The 18,773-nt window shown below is 37.2% G+C and overlaps 1 protein-coding gene across 16 annotated transcripts in view; it reads left to right on the forward strand.

The window, feature by feature from the left end:
- The window catches only part of GREB1L (GREB1 like retinoic acid receptor coactivator), a 264,851-nt gene that overhangs the window by 132,076 nt on the left and 114,002 nt on the right, over positions 1-18,773 (forward strand). For all 16 annotated transcript variants that reach the window (XR_009497387.1, XM_059895623.1, XM_059895621.1 and 13 more), the window contains 3 exons: positions 8,076-8,240; positions 8,448-8,645; positions 17,378-17,554. Coding sequence is in view for 15 of the 16 variants with exons in the window: in XM_059895623.1 (XP_059751606.1) it covers positions 8,084-8,240; positions 8,448-8,645; positions 17,378-17,554 (532 nt within the window). In the remaining variant the exon portion in view is untranslated. The remainder of the gene's footprint in view (positions 1-8,075; positions 8,241-8,447; positions 8,646-17,377; positions 17,555-18,773) is intronic.

An 18,773-nucleotide genomic window follows, 5' to 3' on the forward strand; every position in this document is an offset into this window, starting at 1 on the left:
GGTGCCTCAACTTTTCTTAGTATCCTCGATGTAGCACAAGCTTAAAAAAAACCCCACATATTACTTCAAACGTTTTCTGCACATTTATTTTGTGCCAGGCACTATTTTAAAAATATTATATGTGCATAACTTCTCATGTATTCTCACAAAAACCTATGATGTTGATTGTACTACCCCATTTTACAGATGAGAGATTAAGTAACTTGCCCAATATCATGCAGGGTAGTAGGTGCAGGATTTGAATTAAGGTTATGTGACTCCAGAGCCCGTGTGCTTAACCACTTCACTAGTGGGATTTCTATAAATGCTGCCTGGCTGGGTGGATGATTGTTAAACTTTGGAAAGTGGGTGACAACATCTATAGAGAAAAAGATAACAAACCACTGACAAGTTATACGAAGTTGTCTATTTAGTACTATGCCTGGCACAGTCAATAAATTGTGCCTTAAAAAAAAAAAATTCAAACCGAAGACAACTACACACACATACACACACACACAAACAGAATGTATCATGTTCACTCTCACCTTTTTTTCTATTTCAAATAGCTTGGTTTAGTGGGGGAAAAAAAAACCATGGACTTTTGAGTCTAAATTTGAATCTAGTTCCATCACCTACAAACTAGATAACCTTGTCTCCTTGCAGAAACTGGATCAGTTGCTCTGTCTACCTGTCCCTCTTTCTGAATCTGCTTGTTTCCACTTGGTTTCATTTAACTTGGTCCTTCATCCTACAAATGGAAGTTAGCTCTAGAGTTTGACTACATTCCTTACACCCTTTGGCAGGAATACGTCCTAGGTAGTGTGTGTGCTTCATATTGTCTCCCATGGGGAGGCACACGGTGTCTCATTGCCTCACTTTTAGTGATGCTAAACTTGATCAGTGGTTCAGGAGGTGACAGACCCCTCCGCATCAACCTTTTATCTAATGGTTTCACTTATTCTCATTGCCTAAATGAATTTTGCATTAAGGGTTGCGAAGTGATCATTTTAAAATTCTGTCATTCTTTCTACATTTATTAATTGGAATTCTTCATCAAGAAAATAAAAACTCTCAAGAACCAGGGCTGTTTGGATTCTTCAGAGTATAGGAAGAGCAGGATAAATGTTTCACTCTTTCCTTTTTCTTTTAGTAGCATGAAATCAGGTGCTTTGTTTGGGTTTTTTTTTTTTTTTTTTTTTTCCCCAAGAGGAGTTCTCTTTTTCTACTTGAGAGGCAAAATTAATTTGCCCATTTTTATATTTTAAATGTGCTTCAGTCCATTGCATTTATTCTCTTTTATGTTCAATTTCTCCCATCTTTGGCCCGTGGGAACTCTTCATGTTGATTCCTATGTCTTTTGACATGACCAATTAGTCTCTGATAGCTTCTTTGCTTGCTGGCACAAGATGTTCAAGGATCATAGTGTGTACAGTTGTCCCACAGTATCCACGGGGGAGTCGGTTCCATGACCTGCCGCAGATACCAAAATCCACAGATGCTCGAGTCCCATAGTCAGCCCTTGGTAACCACGGATTCAACCAACCACATAATGTGTAGTTCCAAATGTGGTATTTCCTGCCCCAGACCTGGAATTGCAGCCTTCAGGGAGACTTGATTCTTTTCAGTGAGTAAGCTAGTAGGAAACCACAGAGTACTAGGAAGTGCTTATTGTTTATTGAATTGTCATTGCTTCTGGGACTTTTCAGTAGACAAAGCTTGGAACTACAAATTTGAAACCTTCTAAAAAATATATATTCCCATCTACCTGCTCCATAACCTAATTTGCTATTAAAACCAGGCAACCCTAGTGTCTTAGATTCAGTTCTTTTTCTTTTACACCCTACAGCCCTCCCTCGGTATCAACAGGGCATTTGTTCCAGGACCCCGCAGATACCAAAATCCATGGATGCTCAAGTCCCTTATTTAAAATGGCTAGAATAGTTGGTCCTCCGCATCTGCCGGCTTCTGCATCCTCAGATTTAACCAACTGAGGACTGATTTCGTGGTTAGGTGCAGAAACCCGCGGCTACCAAAGGCCAACTGTACATGATTTAAAAAAAAAAATCAGAGTCCGTCTTGTTCTTACTAGTCACTAACTGCGATGAAACCTTTAAAAAACTACTTTTAAAAAAATTAATGCTTACCTTCTCCAGATAGTTGGTATTAAAAGTCAACCTTTATTAACAGCCCAAGTGCAGTACCTTGAAAATATTTTTACTTGGTCAAAAGAACTTGTTGGGGGAGATGGTTGGGTCAGTACAAGTGTATCATAACTGGGAAAAAATGCTTTGGAGTCTTATGCTAGAAGGTAGTAGTAGAAATGCCAACTCTTAATGGGAGTTTCTTAGTTTAAACACTGGAATGAATTTTATTTCCCCTGGAATCTAAAATACCAGGAAGAGGGTGGGGGTGTGCACGTTGCAAATTCCATTGTTCTTACTGTCTTTTTGAGTAATAAGTCTATTTTTAAAACTACTTGTTCAGGGATAGTCATAGAGTTGGGATTAACTCAGTTGCTATATGATATTTTCCTTTTCATTTATTGTTATAATATTGTTCACTACTTTAAAAATTGGAAGATACCGATAAGGAAATAGAAAGATCATTTAAAAACAACTCCACCCCAATAGATAAATATTAACAGTTTATTTTATGTACTTCTAGACTTTTTTCTGCTTGCATTGATATTATCTTTACAAGAAATGTATTTATGAAATTTCCAATAAATTCATATCATATTATCAATATTGTAGTCTTTTTCTTGTGACTTCTACCTACCTAAATTGTGTCCTACCATGGATGAATGAGGGAAATTGAAATTAAATTGTGTTAACTTTTTAACAGTAATAGATTGGGCAATATCTGAAATCTACTACTTCTTTTTACATGGATGTGAGAAGAAAGACAAGGAAGATACAGTCTCAAATTCATTTCTTTTTATCATTCTTTAGAAAACTTTCTCTTGTCTTCACTAGAAAAATTAAAATTTCTTTTAGAAAGGGGAAAGATTGGAGGAAGATAGGAAGAGTTATGTAAACATTCCTAATATTTTAGGAAGTTGATAAGAATGTTTTTGATTTCTAGATTTGCCACATAATGAATTAATGAAATATGACTGCATCTTCTAAAGTTGAAAACAATGGGGAAAAACGGGTATCAGCAAGAGAATTCCCAAAGTCAGGGGACATGATGCCAATTGATCTGATGCTTTGGAGTCTAGGGGCAGGCCGGTGCTTCCTCTCCTGTATGTGTGCACAGCCGGCCCTCTGTATCCAAGGGTTCTGCATCCACAGATTCAATCAACCCGCCTATTCGGAGGGCCGACTGTACTGGCCTTTTAATATGCGGGACTCGAGCATCTGCAGATTTTGGTACCCACCAGGGTCCTATAACCAAATCCCTGAAGATATTGAGGAGCAATTTAGTTATTCTTTGTGAAGTAATTTACTCTTTGTTCATTTTTACCTTTCATCTAACATGTAAAGTGAGCTTTGGGTTTTTTTAATTGAAGAGAGAGGTGGTGTTTTTATTTTGTTTCAATTTTTTAAATTGTTGCTTGGTTTTGTGTCTATTCATCCCATATCCTACTTTCAAACTCCCTTTTCAGCCTTGTCTTGCAGCCATGATATATGTAGACAAGGACAAATCAGCAAACAAAAATCTTCTTCCTTGATTTTTATTTATTTATTTATTTATTTTAGCTTGGCTTGGCTTGGCAATTTAGGAGTACTTTATGGAGTATCCATTTCCCAGTTGGGTCATTATTGTAGGTGTTTTAATAACTGAATGGCATACATGATTAGATAGCCTAAGACAGTTGCTGCTGTCGACAAACTGATTAGAGTCCACTCCTGTCTCTTGGCCTTTTCTCATAGTATGACCTTGGGCAAGTGCCTTAACTTCTCTAGGCCTCAGTTCTCCTAAAAATGGGGGCAGTAACAGTATTTTCCTGGCGGTTAGTAAGTTCTCCATGTTACTATTATTATAATGGTGCAACGAAGAATGTTTCCTTTCACATTTCTTGCCAATAACAATGATGACAATTACTGCTACTACCATCACCACTATGACCATCACTAGTAAGAATAATAATGACAGCAGCAGCTATATCATCTGCCTGCTAGGTGCCTACCACTGTGATATGTGCTTCACATATAACTGAACATTTGAAAAATCAGAATTTATATATGTATATATTCTGAAATCTGATCTGACGCTTTAAAAAAGCCTTTGGAGAGTTAGGTTAAAGGAAAATTTTCTCCTTGTTTCCTGTGTACTTAATAACTACTATAAAAGTAGTTACTGCATTAATAATACAGTAATTATTAACCATGAAACCATTGACAAAAAGGGAATGAAAACATTACTGATCAAGTTGTAGCCTCTTGCAGGGTGTATTGCTTCTCCTTTCCATTTTCAGCAGAAAAGGAGTTGAGGAGAGGTGATGGAGGCATTAGCAGGCACCTGTTTCCAAAGCTACTCTTTTCCTTATGGCTCCAGTCCCTATTCCTAAAGCCACCAGTGATAGAAGCTGCCTGTTCTACTCCGCCCTTCTTTTGTCTGTCTTTCTGTAGAGAAGAGAAAAGGCTAGAGCAGAGAGGCACCAAACCACACTGTCATGGTGGTTTGTACTTGATTCCACTTGTATTTTGAGCAATTAATTAGTGGTGCAGAAAGAGCTCATATTGGGTACCATCCCTTTCTTAGAGATTTCCTCAATACCCCAAGAGTGCCTATTTGCATCTCAGAGGTCTGTAGTGCTATAACAAAACATTTAATATAGTTTTCCCTGTGTAATCCCACAGTAATAAAAGAAAACATGGAAAAGCAATACGCTGCAGTCTCACAAACTTAATGTCAGCCAGAGACATAAAATATCTGCATATGTACAGAATTCACAAGTCTGTTCTTTTTGTATTTCATTTAACAACTGATTCTAAAAAGTATTTCTCCATTTTCTGACCTGAAGTTAGATTTATTCACACCGACTCTTAGTAGGATGCTATGTCATTGCAGGCCCTGGGGGCTGTTTGAGATTCAGAGGAAAGGAAGGCTGGTAATCTAGGTGGATAAGGCCAATGATTTCAGTGACACTAAATATTACGGCATATGATATTAAGAATACATTGCACTAGAAAAGCTTTTTCCTTTGAACTCTGCCCATCTTTGGGTAGCATTGAACTGTCAATGAAGAACTCCATACTCAGCACCAAAAAAGTTTGGGGTCAGTTTTGTTATCATTCACCTTATCATTATCATTTTTAAAACTGCCCAGTTATGTTTTCATCTGGAATAGTCAGCCCCTTCTTTTTACTCTCCCAAGGCTGTTCCACAGGTACTTCCCGTTGTCTTCATCTCAGTATTGCTCAGGATTATGCCTTTGTAGGATTATGTGTATGTTTTATGGTGGTGAAACTGGATCGCCCCTGTTTATATTACTTTAATATTTTAATCAGCACAATATTCATTCAATATAGCTGTCATATTACTCCTTATCTATGCTTAAATTGAAGGGATTGAGATCATGCAATCTTCCATGTATAATTGGGCACTTCTTTATTCAACTAAAAAGATCTCTTGGAGAATGTAGGTTTTCAATGATGAAAGGAAGATAATTTGTTGAGCAGGTAATAGATTAAGAAGAGGCAAGATTTCTAGGCATTTGGTGCTCTGGAGAAAGGCTAAAGGTCCACCTTTGAAGTTATTCCATTGTTCTCCACGGATAAAAAATCCCATGGTTGACTGTGCTAGTTCCTGGTATTTTTCTCCCTTCAACAAGGAAGAAAGGTAAAATGGCTATTCGATTTTGACTTTAGATGCATAAACTAGTGACACAGCATATTTCTCTTCCAACCCGCACCCTGTTTTGATTATGCGTGGTTCTGTTGAAAAATAAATTGCTTTAGAAAAATTAAATGTTTATAGTTGTACTGGTGGGGTTTTAGAAGCTTGGGCAAAAACTTGATATTTCAGGAAAATTTCATTTGACGGGCTTTGTTGATTTTCTGCCACTTACAACTTTGAATTGGGTATTATATGTATACTTTTGTGTATGTACTTACTGTAAGAAAGAACCTAGTAATTTATTTTTTCCAGTTTTACTGAGATGTAACATATATAACGTATATTAGTTTTAGGTGTACAACATAACTATTTGATATGTGTATATATTACAAAATTATTACTACAATTAGTTTAGTTAACATCCATCACCTCACATAGTTACAAAATGGTTTTTTCTTGTGAAGAGGAACCTAGTAATTTAAATCCATGGCATTTGGTTTCTTATTACCTACTTTGAGAAAGGTTGTCAAAATATGATTACAGCTTTTCCTCCAAATCATAGGAATCTCCAACAAAGCTTTGATAAACTGAGACCCTCTGATGGGAATCGCTGTATACTATTCACTACTACCAGGAATCATGTAAGAAGCCTCCTTTGCTATATATAGAAGCAGTTCAGGGCCACCAAAATCTCCTATGGAGCTCCTTTGTGTGATCTAGGAAACCTGAGAGGAGGGTTGAGATGTGGTATGCATCACCCCTTCTCTGCTCAGGGGTCATCACCACTGGATCTTGGCTCCCTTTACCTGCTGAGCCTGATGCATGCTCAGGGTCCTCTCAAATAGTCCTCCAGGGAGTCAGAGTTGGAGATACAGATGAAATTTAATATCTACCCCTCTCCTTGATGGGGAAAGTGGAGCTAAGATATTCTCAAAATTGCGTTTCTTGAAACGAGATTTACCCATGTTGAGCCCATCCTCTAGGAGTGCAAGATTTGTCATCTGGATATTGAGTCCTGGTTCTGACCTTTACCAGTGGGGTGATAGTGAGCAAGTCACTTGGCTTCTCCAAGCCTCAGTTTTTTCATTTATGAAGTGGGAAGAGGTCATACCTACTTCAGAATACTGAGGATTAAATAAAGTAATTTTTGGGAAGTGCTTGGTATACTGTCTAGCCCAACAGTTCTCAGACTTTTCATCTCACAACCCCTTTATACTCCTAAAAATGATTGAGTTTTGTTTATGTATATTATATTTATTAGAATTAAGAAAATTTCAAAGTATTTATTAATTTAAAAAATTAACAATAAGCCCATTATATAGCAACATAAATAACATGAAAAATAACTGTATTTCCCCCCAAAAAAGTTAGTGAAAAGAGTAGTCTGTCTGCTTCTGCATTCAATCTGTTGCAATATCACACATCATATAGCCTCTGGAAAATTCCACTGTAAACGTATGAAAGAATGAGAATGAAAAAGGCAAATGATATCCTAGTAATAGTTTGAAAAGAGTTTTGACTTCATGGAAAGGGTCTTGGGGACCTCAGACCAATTGTTAGCATAGCCAACAGTTAGCACCCAATAAATTTAGTTATTATTGATATATATGGAAGTTTTTGTAACTAGTGATGAGAAGTAAAGGCGATTGCTTCAAAACTTCTTGTTCTGTACTTTCCTAAAGGGTCCCAAATAAGACTGTGATTCAAACTAAGCATAAGGAATAACATTGTTTTTCAAATAAATACTGATAATACATGAACAAGTTCTTTGAATTTTAAAAGGCTCAAATCTTGCTTTCAGGAATTTGTTAAATATATTATCATAAAGCTTTTATTTTTTTTTCCAGAGAAGACTCTTTTTCCCTCCTAGGGTAATAAGATCTTAGTAGAGAGAGAAGTAATTTGATATTTACTCTGAAACCACTGATAGTGTTCCTATGGGGTTTTGGCAGCCCACCAGTTTAAGAAGGTGTGGCCCCATTGTCACCATGCTGGGCTTCACGATTGACAGGTCAATCTTGATTTACTAGTTGGAGAACCTTCACTTAAAGCACTTATTATGGTTTGATCCTCAGATACAAGATCCCTTAAAGGGGCTTTTTGAAAGCCCCTTCGGATTCTAAAGACAAGAAGCAAAAGTGATGTAACAGATAAATAGATAAGTTGTCTCAAGAAATATAGGTAAAGTTCAAATAGTTCCAATCTTAGGATATATGGGTATAGTTTATATCAGCTATCTGTGTACTTTGCAGACATATGGCCCTCTAATTGTATCAATTTTCTCCTTTCTCTTTTTCTTTGGGAGGTAGTGTAGACCATGGGGAATTCATATGCTGGGCAACTGAAATCTGCTCGATTTGAAGAAGCTCTCCACAACTCCATAGAAGCCTCTCTCAGATGTAGTAGTGTGGTACCACGACCAATTTTTTCCCAGCTTTACTTGGACCCTGACCAGCATCCTTTCTCATCTGCAGGTAAGTTTCTCAATCCCACACATTCCTAGACTCCTTTTAATAGAAGTGGGATCTCCAAATCTGGGGATATCCGAAATAAATGGGTTAAATGTTAGCCAATGCCAGTCTCCCTGTCCTCAGATATTTTTCAGAACTATGAATTTTTCTTTTGGTTATTTTCCCACAAGCATTTTTATTAAGTTAGCTATGATTTATTTGCTTACCCAGATGTAAAACCCAAGGTGGAGGATCTGGATAAAGATTTGGTACACCGCTACACTCAAAATGGAAGCCTGGATTTTTCTAACAATCTAACAGTAAATGAAATGGAAGATGACGAAGATGATGAAGAAATGTCTGATTCAAATAGCCCACCAATTCCCTATTCACAAAAACCTGCCCCCGAAGGGTCTTGCACTACAGATGGTGGGTTTCCTTTCTTTTTTTGTTCCCAATTCCTCTAATATTGTCTGGCTAGTTTCCAATCATTGCATGGGATGCTCAAGGCTGGAAACCAGTAATTACAGAAAGGAATGAGGAATGATTATGCTGTCACTCACATTATTGCCTGTGATTTCATAGCAGGTGTCTATTAAGAAAGACAAGCATTATCACCCCATCTTATAGATGAAGAGACTGAGATTCACAGCAATTGAATGACTTCTCTGAGATGGTATGTGGCAGAGGCAAGCCTAGACCTAGCTCAGGACTTTTTCAATGCTCCAGGTGCTTCCTGCAAGAATGTGACTCTTTCAGAAACTTTATTTTAGTGATCTCTCTTTCTTCGTCTTTCTGTTCCACTCTCAAAACAATTACAGAGATATCAGGTGTTTTAATATTTACCTTTTCCATATATTTTGAACATTCATCCAGTATACTGTTATCGCTAGAAGATTAAAATGAACATATTTTGATAATCCCAGTTTATTTATCTTCAACCTCCTCTTCTACCAAGGCTTTAACCACACTTTTTTTTAAAACTAATCAGCTGACTTAGCTGCAGATTGTGTTTTAAAATTTGCCCCCTCCTTTCTTTTTTTTTTTTTAATTAATTAATTAATTTATTTATTTATTTATTTTTGGTTGTGTTGGGTCTTCGTTTCTGTGCGAGGGCTTTCTCTAGTTGCGGCGAGCGGGGGCCACTCTTCATCGCGGTGCGCGGGCCCCTCACCATCGCGGCCCCTCTTACTGCGGAGCTCCAGACGCGCAGGCTCAGTAGCTGTGGCTCACGGGCCCAGCTGCTCCGTGGCATGTGGGATCCTCCCAGACCAGGGCTCGAACCCGTGTCCCCTGCATTGGCAGGCGGATTCCCAACCACTGCACCACCAGGGAAGCCCGAACCACACTTTTAAAAAGAAAATCCTACATAAAACGTTTTCAGTATTTCATGGTTTTGGTGATGTAACAAATTATACTCTCTTCCCTCCATTTAGTGGTATACGGTGCTGTTTTCTGGCCATCCCAGCCTGATTTCTAATTAGTTCATAATTTGATAGTTTATAGTTTGCCCATAGCTCTTTCAGCTTGGCTCATTCTAAGGTAGTTCTAAGAGTCCTCTCCCTCAGAGGCAGAAGAGCCCTGAAATTTTCCTTATGAATATGACAGTGAAATAGGGCAATACAGTGCCTGGATTTGTTTCAGCATACCACCTCTTCATGGGAAATCCTCTATTTACCTAAGACTCCTAAGACTTAAAGGAAGGTAAAGCTATTTTTAGAGGCAATTTAGATAAGCAGATACTTAACACCCCACGGGCTTCTGGGGGTGCCATTCAGATGTAAATTCTGGCTGCTAATTTCTTATGTAAATTATTGGTAGGTTCCTACCCTGCTGGGAGGCAGTTGATGTCTAAAGGGGTAAAGGGCCGCCAAATTTTAGGCCTCCAAATACTGCTTTGATTAGTTTGTGTTTACAGCTGTTTCAGTAAACTTTCCCCTCCCCCATTTAGATTACTCTGTAACCTTCAAGCTGGAGATAATTGGAGAATGCAAAATCTGGTTCTGTGAAGTGAAAACCTTGGCTATTAAGGAAATGCAGATGAGGTTTACAAAGAAGGGCTCTGCACTATGGCTCCCCTTTAAAATTAAAATCACTTGCTGCAAGAGTCTTGGTTTTAAGGCAGCATGTCAGTATTACTCCCAGAAAATGAGTTTGAGAGTAGGGGCAAGTTTGTCAAATAAATTATTTGTGTGCCCCATAACGTACTTTTCTTTCCTTGACTACAGTAAATAGGCTTACACCCCCGCCTTAGGGTACTGTTTCCCAGGTCCTCCAGTAGCCTCTAAAAGAAAGATCCTATCTTTCTTTCAGGATTAGTTCAGATATAATTTAAAATTACCCTAGAGGGGAGTAATAAGGTTACTTCTTATTTTATCTTAGGTTTTAATTGAGATTTAATATTTATTATATTAATTTTCTGACATATTTCTAATAGTGGGGAAATTGAACTACCTGCTACACCAGATATCTGGATCCTATAGGTCTTGAAATATAATCACATTTCATAGATTCTTTAGCTACTTCTTTAGAGACACACAGAGCTTATTTTCAATCTTTTTAAAAAACTACATTAAATATTGCTCTTTGCATAATATATTTTTTCTTAATTGGGGATCCCTGATGATATATTGTGTATATAATTAGCTGATCTGAATCCCAAGAATGAAGGCTTGGAGGAAACAGTCCAGACCCTTGTGAGCATATTCTCAAACTAACTACAAAGTGAACTCAGGAACTTTTCCTTGACTTTGCAACCATTTCTGGCCTTGGATTGATTTCTTCCTGACCCTGTTCCTGGACTCAGCCTTGCCTTTTCTTTCTCACCTATTCTCTTTCCTCTTAATTAAATCACCTGTGTGGCTTGTGCTGGTGATTAACTAGAAGGCAAGAAGATAAAACAGGACATTTTAAAAATGGACTTTAAAAAAAATTTAAGTGTAGTTGATTTATAATGATGTGTTAATTTCTGCTGTACAGCAAAGTGATTCAGTTATACATATATACATACACACACACACACACACACACACATATATATTCTTTTCCATTACAGTTTATCACAGGATACTGAATACAGTTCCCTGTGCTATACAGTAGGACCTTGTTGTTTATCCATTCTGTACATAATTTGCATCTGCTAACCCCATACTCCCAATCCATCCCTCCCCCTTCCTTGACAACCACAAGTCTGTTCTTTGTTAGACTTTATTTAAGAACAGTTTTAGATTTACAGAAAAATTGCTAAAATAGTACAAAGTTTCTATATATCCCCACAGTTTGCCCTATTGTTAGCATGTTACATTACTAGTAATTCTAGTAATAATGAAAGTCCATAGTTTATTTGTGTTCTTTAGTTTCTACCTAATGTCCTCTTTCTGTTCTGGAATCCCATCTGGGATACTACATTAGATTTAGTTGTTATGTCTCCTTAGGCTCCTCTTGGCTGTGACAGTTTCTCAGACTTCCCTTGTTTTGGCTGACCCTGACAGTTTTGGGGATTATAGGTCAGGTATATTCTAGCAGACCTTCTATTGGAATTTGTCTGATGTTTTTCTCCTGATTAGACTGGGGTATGGGTTTGGGGGAGGAAGATCACAGAGGTAAAGTGCCATTTTCATCATACTATATCAAGGGTACGTACTATCAACATGATTTATGACTATTGATGTTGACCTTGATCACCTGGCTGAGATAGTGTTATCTCCACGCTCCCCCCCCGCCGCCCCGCCCTCATTACCATTACTGTGGAAGAAAGTCACTGCACTCAGCCCACACTTAAGGAATAGGGAGCTATTCTCCACATTCTTGAGGGCAGAGTATCTAATACATTATTTGGAATTCTACTGCATGGAAATTTGTCTCTTCTCCCTCGTTTATTAATTTATACAGTCATTTATTTATATCATTATACACTTATGAATATTTATTTTATGCTTTGGGTTATAATCCAATACTACTTTATTTTTTTGCTCCAATTTTTCCAGTTTTGGCCATTGGTAGCAATTTCAGTTGGTTCCTGTGCCCCTTTTATATGCTCCCATGATTACGGTTTTCTTTTTAGGATAAAATAGGACATTTTCTCTTTTCATTGTCACAAGCACTTTCTGAAAAAAAATTTTAAGAGGAGGTTTGCTTCCTCCTTCTATGAGAAAAACATTCTTCTCCTAGAATCATCATTAATAATTATTACTTTTCACCTCTAGGTGTCCTCATATCATAAATGGGAAAACCTTCAAATGCTGTAGCCCTGAAAGCTATTTGTGCTTCTTAATTTGAGTGGACTGTGTAGTTTTCATTATACCACAGAAACCACTCTGAAATCATCTTTCTTCCAGAGAAAATCCTGCTGTCTTCAGATATTTTCCACACTGACTGTGTCTTCTCTACTCTATCCCTGTTTAGCCCAAAACTGAAATTGTACTTTTCCCCCTTAATCTCCCTTTGGCTGCAATGTATTGCTTTGAGAAAGCTCACCAGAAATGTCCCTCTCTAATCAAGGGACACCTTTGTGACTTGCAAAACCATGAATTTTAAGGATTCATCAGCAGGTGTGAGAGAGATGGTTGCTGACATAGCCCATGGGTGGCAGGGGCTACTGTGTCAAGTACCCCCCAGGATTCAGCCTGGAAAGTTGAGTGATGAGACTCAGCAAGGATAGGCAAGGAAGAAGCTATAGGAGAGGGTCCTACATCAGACCAGGGAAGGTGAAGCATTCTGTGAGTCAGAGCGATGTTAACGAGGACGAGGACGAAGGAGGCTCTAACCTGGAGTCAAGAGATCTGGGTCCCAACTTGGTGGGTTGCTGGGTATTTGACCTTGGGCTGTTTCCTTAACCTTTCTGGGCCCTAGTTTCCTCATTTACATACTAAAGAGATTGGGATAGATTAGTGTTACCCAATCTTTGACTTACAAATCTCTCTTATAGTAATACATAATCTTTTGAACCCCTTAGGAATTTAAAAACTAATTCTGTCACTATATGGCATGTGATAAAGAATAGATTTTAAGTAGAAAATATTTATTTTAGATTAGTATATTAATATACTCTTTGATATTATTCATGCATGAGAAAATATTGCCTAAATTTTATCATTCAGTCATTGCTGTTTAATTTATTTTAAATTGGTTGTGTAAGGAAAAGCATGTTTTGTTGACAAATTCAAAAATAAAATGTTATACTTTTGGGGGGTGGAGAAGGGGAGCCAAATGTATTTAAATATTTCCCAGCATCAAAAAAAGAGTCAAAAAAAAAAATCAAAAAAAAAAAAAAAAAAAAGAGTCAAACTCTACTTTTAATACACAAATTTTGGGGTTTGTATGCTTTAGGATTAAAAGGATGTACTAATTTATTTTTATAATTTTTGCTCTACATGATGAAAACATTTCAGGCTGTTGTTTGCAGAATTTCTGTACAAATAACATGCTGCTGAAAGAGGTAGCCTTTTCCCTCTTACATGAAAAGCCAAATTGGATGATAATCACTAAAATTTTACCTTATCATTGCTTTTTTTTTTTTGGTGCCCTAGAAACATATTGGTGCATTTTATATAATTTTATAATTTGATGAGTGGGGTTGGGGTTGAATCTAACTTTCATATGTAGCAGAGAGCATCTTAGGTACACTTATAAAATGACTGTGTCCATCAAATCCGTGTTCCCTAAGCTTCCCATTATTAGCCAACAGCCCATTATGGGTATATAAATTAAGCAACACATCAATACATGTGACTGATAATAAAATCATTTTTAAAGTGTGTAGTAATCAAAACCACACATTGATATGGTGTTCAGCTGAGTGAGTCCTGAGTTCGTTCAGCTGATTTCCACTACCCCTACATGTATAGCATGGAAAGCCCTTAGAACATTCTGTTTTAAAAGTAGGATATTAGGGACTTCCCTGGTGGTGCAATGGTTAAAATACACCTGCCAATGCAGGGGACACGGGTTTGAGCCCTGGTCCGGGAAGATCCCACATGCCGCGGAGCAACTAAGCCCGTGCACCACAACTACTGAGCCTGTGCTCTAGAGCCTGCACACCACAACTACTGAAGCCCGCGTGCCCTAGAGCCCGTGCTCCACAACAAGAGAAACCACCGTAATGAGAAACCTGCGAACCGCAACGAAGAGTAACCCCCACTTGCCAAAACTAGAGAATGCCCGTGCTCAGCAACTAAGACCCAATGCAGCCAAAAATAAATAAATAAATAAATTTATAAAAAATAATAATAGTAAACAAAGTGAAAGTAGGATATTAGAATAATTATTTATTAGTTTTCAGAAATTGGTAATGTTATCTATTTTAGTTTCACTTATAGTTCCCAAGTATCATGGAATACCTTTACGAATCTCTGGGATTTTGATAACTACTTGTTGGAAAATCCTGTTATCAGATGACCTTGAGGTTCCATATAGCTCTGATGTTCTAAAAAGCTTGTAATAATTTGCAAATTGGTACAGATTAGTACAGACTTGTCTATTCTTTCTAATATTGAATGATTGAAAGTTTAAAAAGGTTGTAGTACTACTTCTTAGTGACAGAGAAAGCTCCTCAAGCATCCTGTTTCCATCAATAGGTAATCGTAAACCTCTCATCATTGAATTTTCTACACCATTTGGGAGGGTATTTTATGTTTTGCCTTTTGGAGAAAGTCATAATAAAGGTGCTACCTCCTAGGGGAGATATGTTTCTAGGTTTACTGTCTATACACAAATTAATAATTCCTTTGATTAAAAAAATTAATGCTCCTTTTGAGACTTTAAAATGGCCCTAGATTTAGTATTTCAGAATTTCATGAAAAAGTCTGTGTTCACCCCTCCAGGTTTTAGCTCTGGATTATAACTATTCTTAAGCGCTTTGTTTGGCCAAGTTGAATAATACGCTTTTCACCTGTTTTTATATAGCAATCTTTCCATGTCTAACATCACTGGACATTATGGGACTCATTTTGTAACCTTGGACAAATACTCTCACCTTTCTGAGCCTCATTTTCTCCATATATGAAAAAGAGATAGTGATACCTAGCTAGAGTTGTTGAGAGAATTAAATGAGAAAATCTCTGCAGTGTTTAGCACTGTACCTGTCTTATGTTAAGCACTCCATAAATTTTAACTGTCACTAGTATCATCATCATCATCATCATCTCCCAACTTTCAAACCTGTGAATTTTGTCCCTTAATGTGGGTGGGGACAGCAGATTTTTTTAAGGGTTCTATGTATCTATAGGCTCCAAAATATGTTTGTAAACTGAATAAATAATATGACTCGGGCTTCCCTGGTGGCGCAGTGGTTAAGAATCCGCCTGCCAATGCAGGGGACACGGGTTCGAGCCCTGGTCCGGGAAGATCCCACATGCCGCAGAGCAACTAAGCTCGTGCGCCACAGCTACTGAGCCTGCGCTCTAGAGCCCGTGAGCCACAACTACTGAGCCCAAGTGCCGCAACTACTGAAGCCCATGCGCCTAGAGCCCGTGCTCCACAACAAGAGAAGCCACCACAATGAGAAGCCTGCACACCGCAATGAAGAGTAGCCCCCGCTCGCCGCAACTAGAGAAAGCCCGCACACAGCAACGAAGACCCAACACAGTCAAAAATAAATAAATAAAATAAATAAATTAAAAAAAAAAAATAATAATAATATGACTCACATGTATAAATGACTATTGTCCAAATAAATATAGATGATATTGTGAATAATAAAATACAGATTCATTTAAATTGTTAAAGAATTCACAATAACATTTTGATATTATTTTTCTCAATTTGTGAACACTAGAAGTTATATTTGAATTTTTTAAGGTTAAAAGGGGATCTACAAGCTTGAAATGGTTGAAGCCCAGTGTCTTTATCATTCTAGCCTTTGATTTCTTGCTTTTTCTTATTCCATTGTGTCTGCTTTTGAGGTTTAATGATCCAGACCATGCAGCAGATTCCTATGCACCATAACCTCATACAATGTTTGGATGTTGTTTTCTTTTTATTTCTCATATACTAACTGATGGCCTCCAACTGTTTCTTGGCATTTGGTTAACATCATAATATGAATTGATGCTGGGAGAACCTAGCATGGTTCTGGCCCACTTTGTATTGGGCAATAATGATGGTGGTCTCCTCAGGTTTGTGTGTGAGAGTTAGGTGTCCATCCTCCATTGTCCTGGTTTATGTCGGGTACCCACACCTGGAGTGATCAGCTATGACCAGAAAGGTGGGATATTCCAGTGGCCCATCTTGGACTGGGTGCCAGCTCCAGCTCAATCTGGAATATCACAGCTGTCCAGGGAAATCACATAACTAGAGTGGTGGGAATCATTTCCCAGAAGATGTGGAGATTGGTGCTTTGTAGCAGAACATAGCTGTCCTCTGTAATATTGTTTTGTAATTATCAGTTCCTTATACATTCTTCTAATTGACTACAAGTGAGTTCTTAGAGGAAGTGTACTTTGTTCAGCTCTATCCCCAGGCCTAGGACAGCATCTGTTGCAAATCATTTTTAATAAATGACGAACTAATGAGTTAATGTAATACATTATGGTTACAAAGTGGTTATGTAAGGTTGTTTTGTTTTTTTTTAACTGGCCATCATCAAAAAATCTACAGACAATAAATGCTGGAGAGGGTGTGGAGAAAAGGGAAACCTCTTGCACTGTTGGTGGGAATGTAAATTGATATGTAAGGTTTTGTCATGTCTTTCCTAGTGCAAATAACCTAAACAGTTCTGAGTTCTAGTTCTGATCCATTCATTTATGATTCACCAAACTCCGAGCTTCAGTCTCTTCCTATATGAAATGGAGAACATCTGTGTTCTATGATTGTCCCCATTTAGAGAAGTGAATTTGCATTGAAAGTAAAAATACTATATTATGTGCACATAAAAATTCTGTATGTTTTTCAGAGTTTGCTGTGTATTTATCATTTGCTTACTTGTGGATCAGAAAATGTAAAGTCATTAGTGTTGGCTAAAACAGTTGGAAATACCTCCTTTTAGTGTCTTTTTAGCTCTGCTCAGAGGAGCACATATGATAGATGTGTCTTTTGGTTGGAGTACATGGACTTTAAATTTAGTCCTTAATAGTGATTCCCACAGGTAATCAACTCTCCAAATGGGTGATGAGGAGTTATAAACTCTCTAAACATTCCACTGTGTCCTTTTTACTGGTTTTTAGGTTTTTGTCAAGCAGGAAAGGATTTGCGTTTGGTATCTCTGTGTATGGAACAAATCGACATCCCAGCAGGATTCCTCCTGGTGGGGGCCAAGTCTCCCAATCTTCCTGAACACATCCTAGTGTGTGCTGTAGACAAGCGATTTCTACCAGATGATCATGGAAAAAATGCACTTTTAGGTGAGTATTTCATACCTATAAAATTCCTTCTGAGATAAAGGAGTTAAAATACAAGTTTATTTTAAATTATCACAGAATTTTTAAAATCACAGAATTAGCTGGGGATTATATATTAGTTTAAGTAAGAAACACTTTTTCATTTAGTAACTTCTTAAAAATTAGCTTTCGCTTTTTTATTAACTCTCAAAACATTCACCTTAATGAAGAGACTTTTTTAAACTAAGCATTAAAGAACACCATACAATTTATCAAAAATAAATATTTTGTGAAATAAAGTAGGACTCACTCTCCATAGAGTCATTGATCTGGATCTGATATCAATTAAACTCTCAATTATTCAACTGTGGATTATCTAGGTTGTAAGTCATTGGTAGTTTTTCTCTACCACCCATTATTTCTAACTACACTTGATTGATGTGATTCTCATTTTATATTTAGCATTAGTTCAATCAAGATAACTAGGAATATACCTATGATGTAAAGTGTTTTAACTTTATGTCAGAATTGTTTTACTTTCTAGTATTACTTTGGACTTTTTTCACAACATAGCTTTCCTACATCATGGGAAATAACAAAGAGTGGGTTTACTTTTTAATTATTCTTTTTTAAATTGAAGCATAGTTCATTTACAATATTATATTAGTTTCAAATGTACGTCATAGTGATTCAATATTCTTACAGATTATACTCCATTAAAAGTTATTACAAGTTAATGGCTATAATTCCCTATGCTGAAATATATATTCATGTTGCTTATCTATTTTATACTAGTAGTTTGTATCTCTTAATCCCCGACCCCTATCATCCACCCCCTTCCCTTTATCCACTGGTAACCACTAGTTTGTTTTCTATATCTGTGAGTCTGTTTCTGTTTTGCTATATACATTCATTTGTATTATTTTTTGAATTCCATATGTAAGTGATATCATACAGTATTTGTTTTTCTCTGTCTAACTTATTTCACTAAGCATAATACCCTCTAGGGTCATCCACGTTACAACAGATGGCAGAATCTCATTCTTTTTTGTGGCTGAGTAATATTCCGTTGTGTGTGTGTGTGTGTGTGTGTGTGTGTGTGTCACATCTTTGTTATCCATTTGTCTGTTGATGGATACTTAGATTGCTTCCATATCTTGGCTATTGTAAATAATGTTGCCATGAACATTGGGGTGCATGTATCTTTTCAAATTAGTGTTTTCATTTTCTTTGGCTATATACC

The sequence above is a fragment of the Balaenoptera ricei genome, chromosome 14 (genome assembly GCF_028023285.1).
Source record: "Balaenoptera ricei isolate mBalRic1 chromosome 14, mBalRic1.hap2, whole genome shotgun sequence".
In the NCBI taxonomy this organism is placed as follows: Eukaryota; Metazoa; Chordata; class Mammalia; order Artiodactyla; family Balaenopteridae; genus Balaenoptera; species Balaenoptera ricei.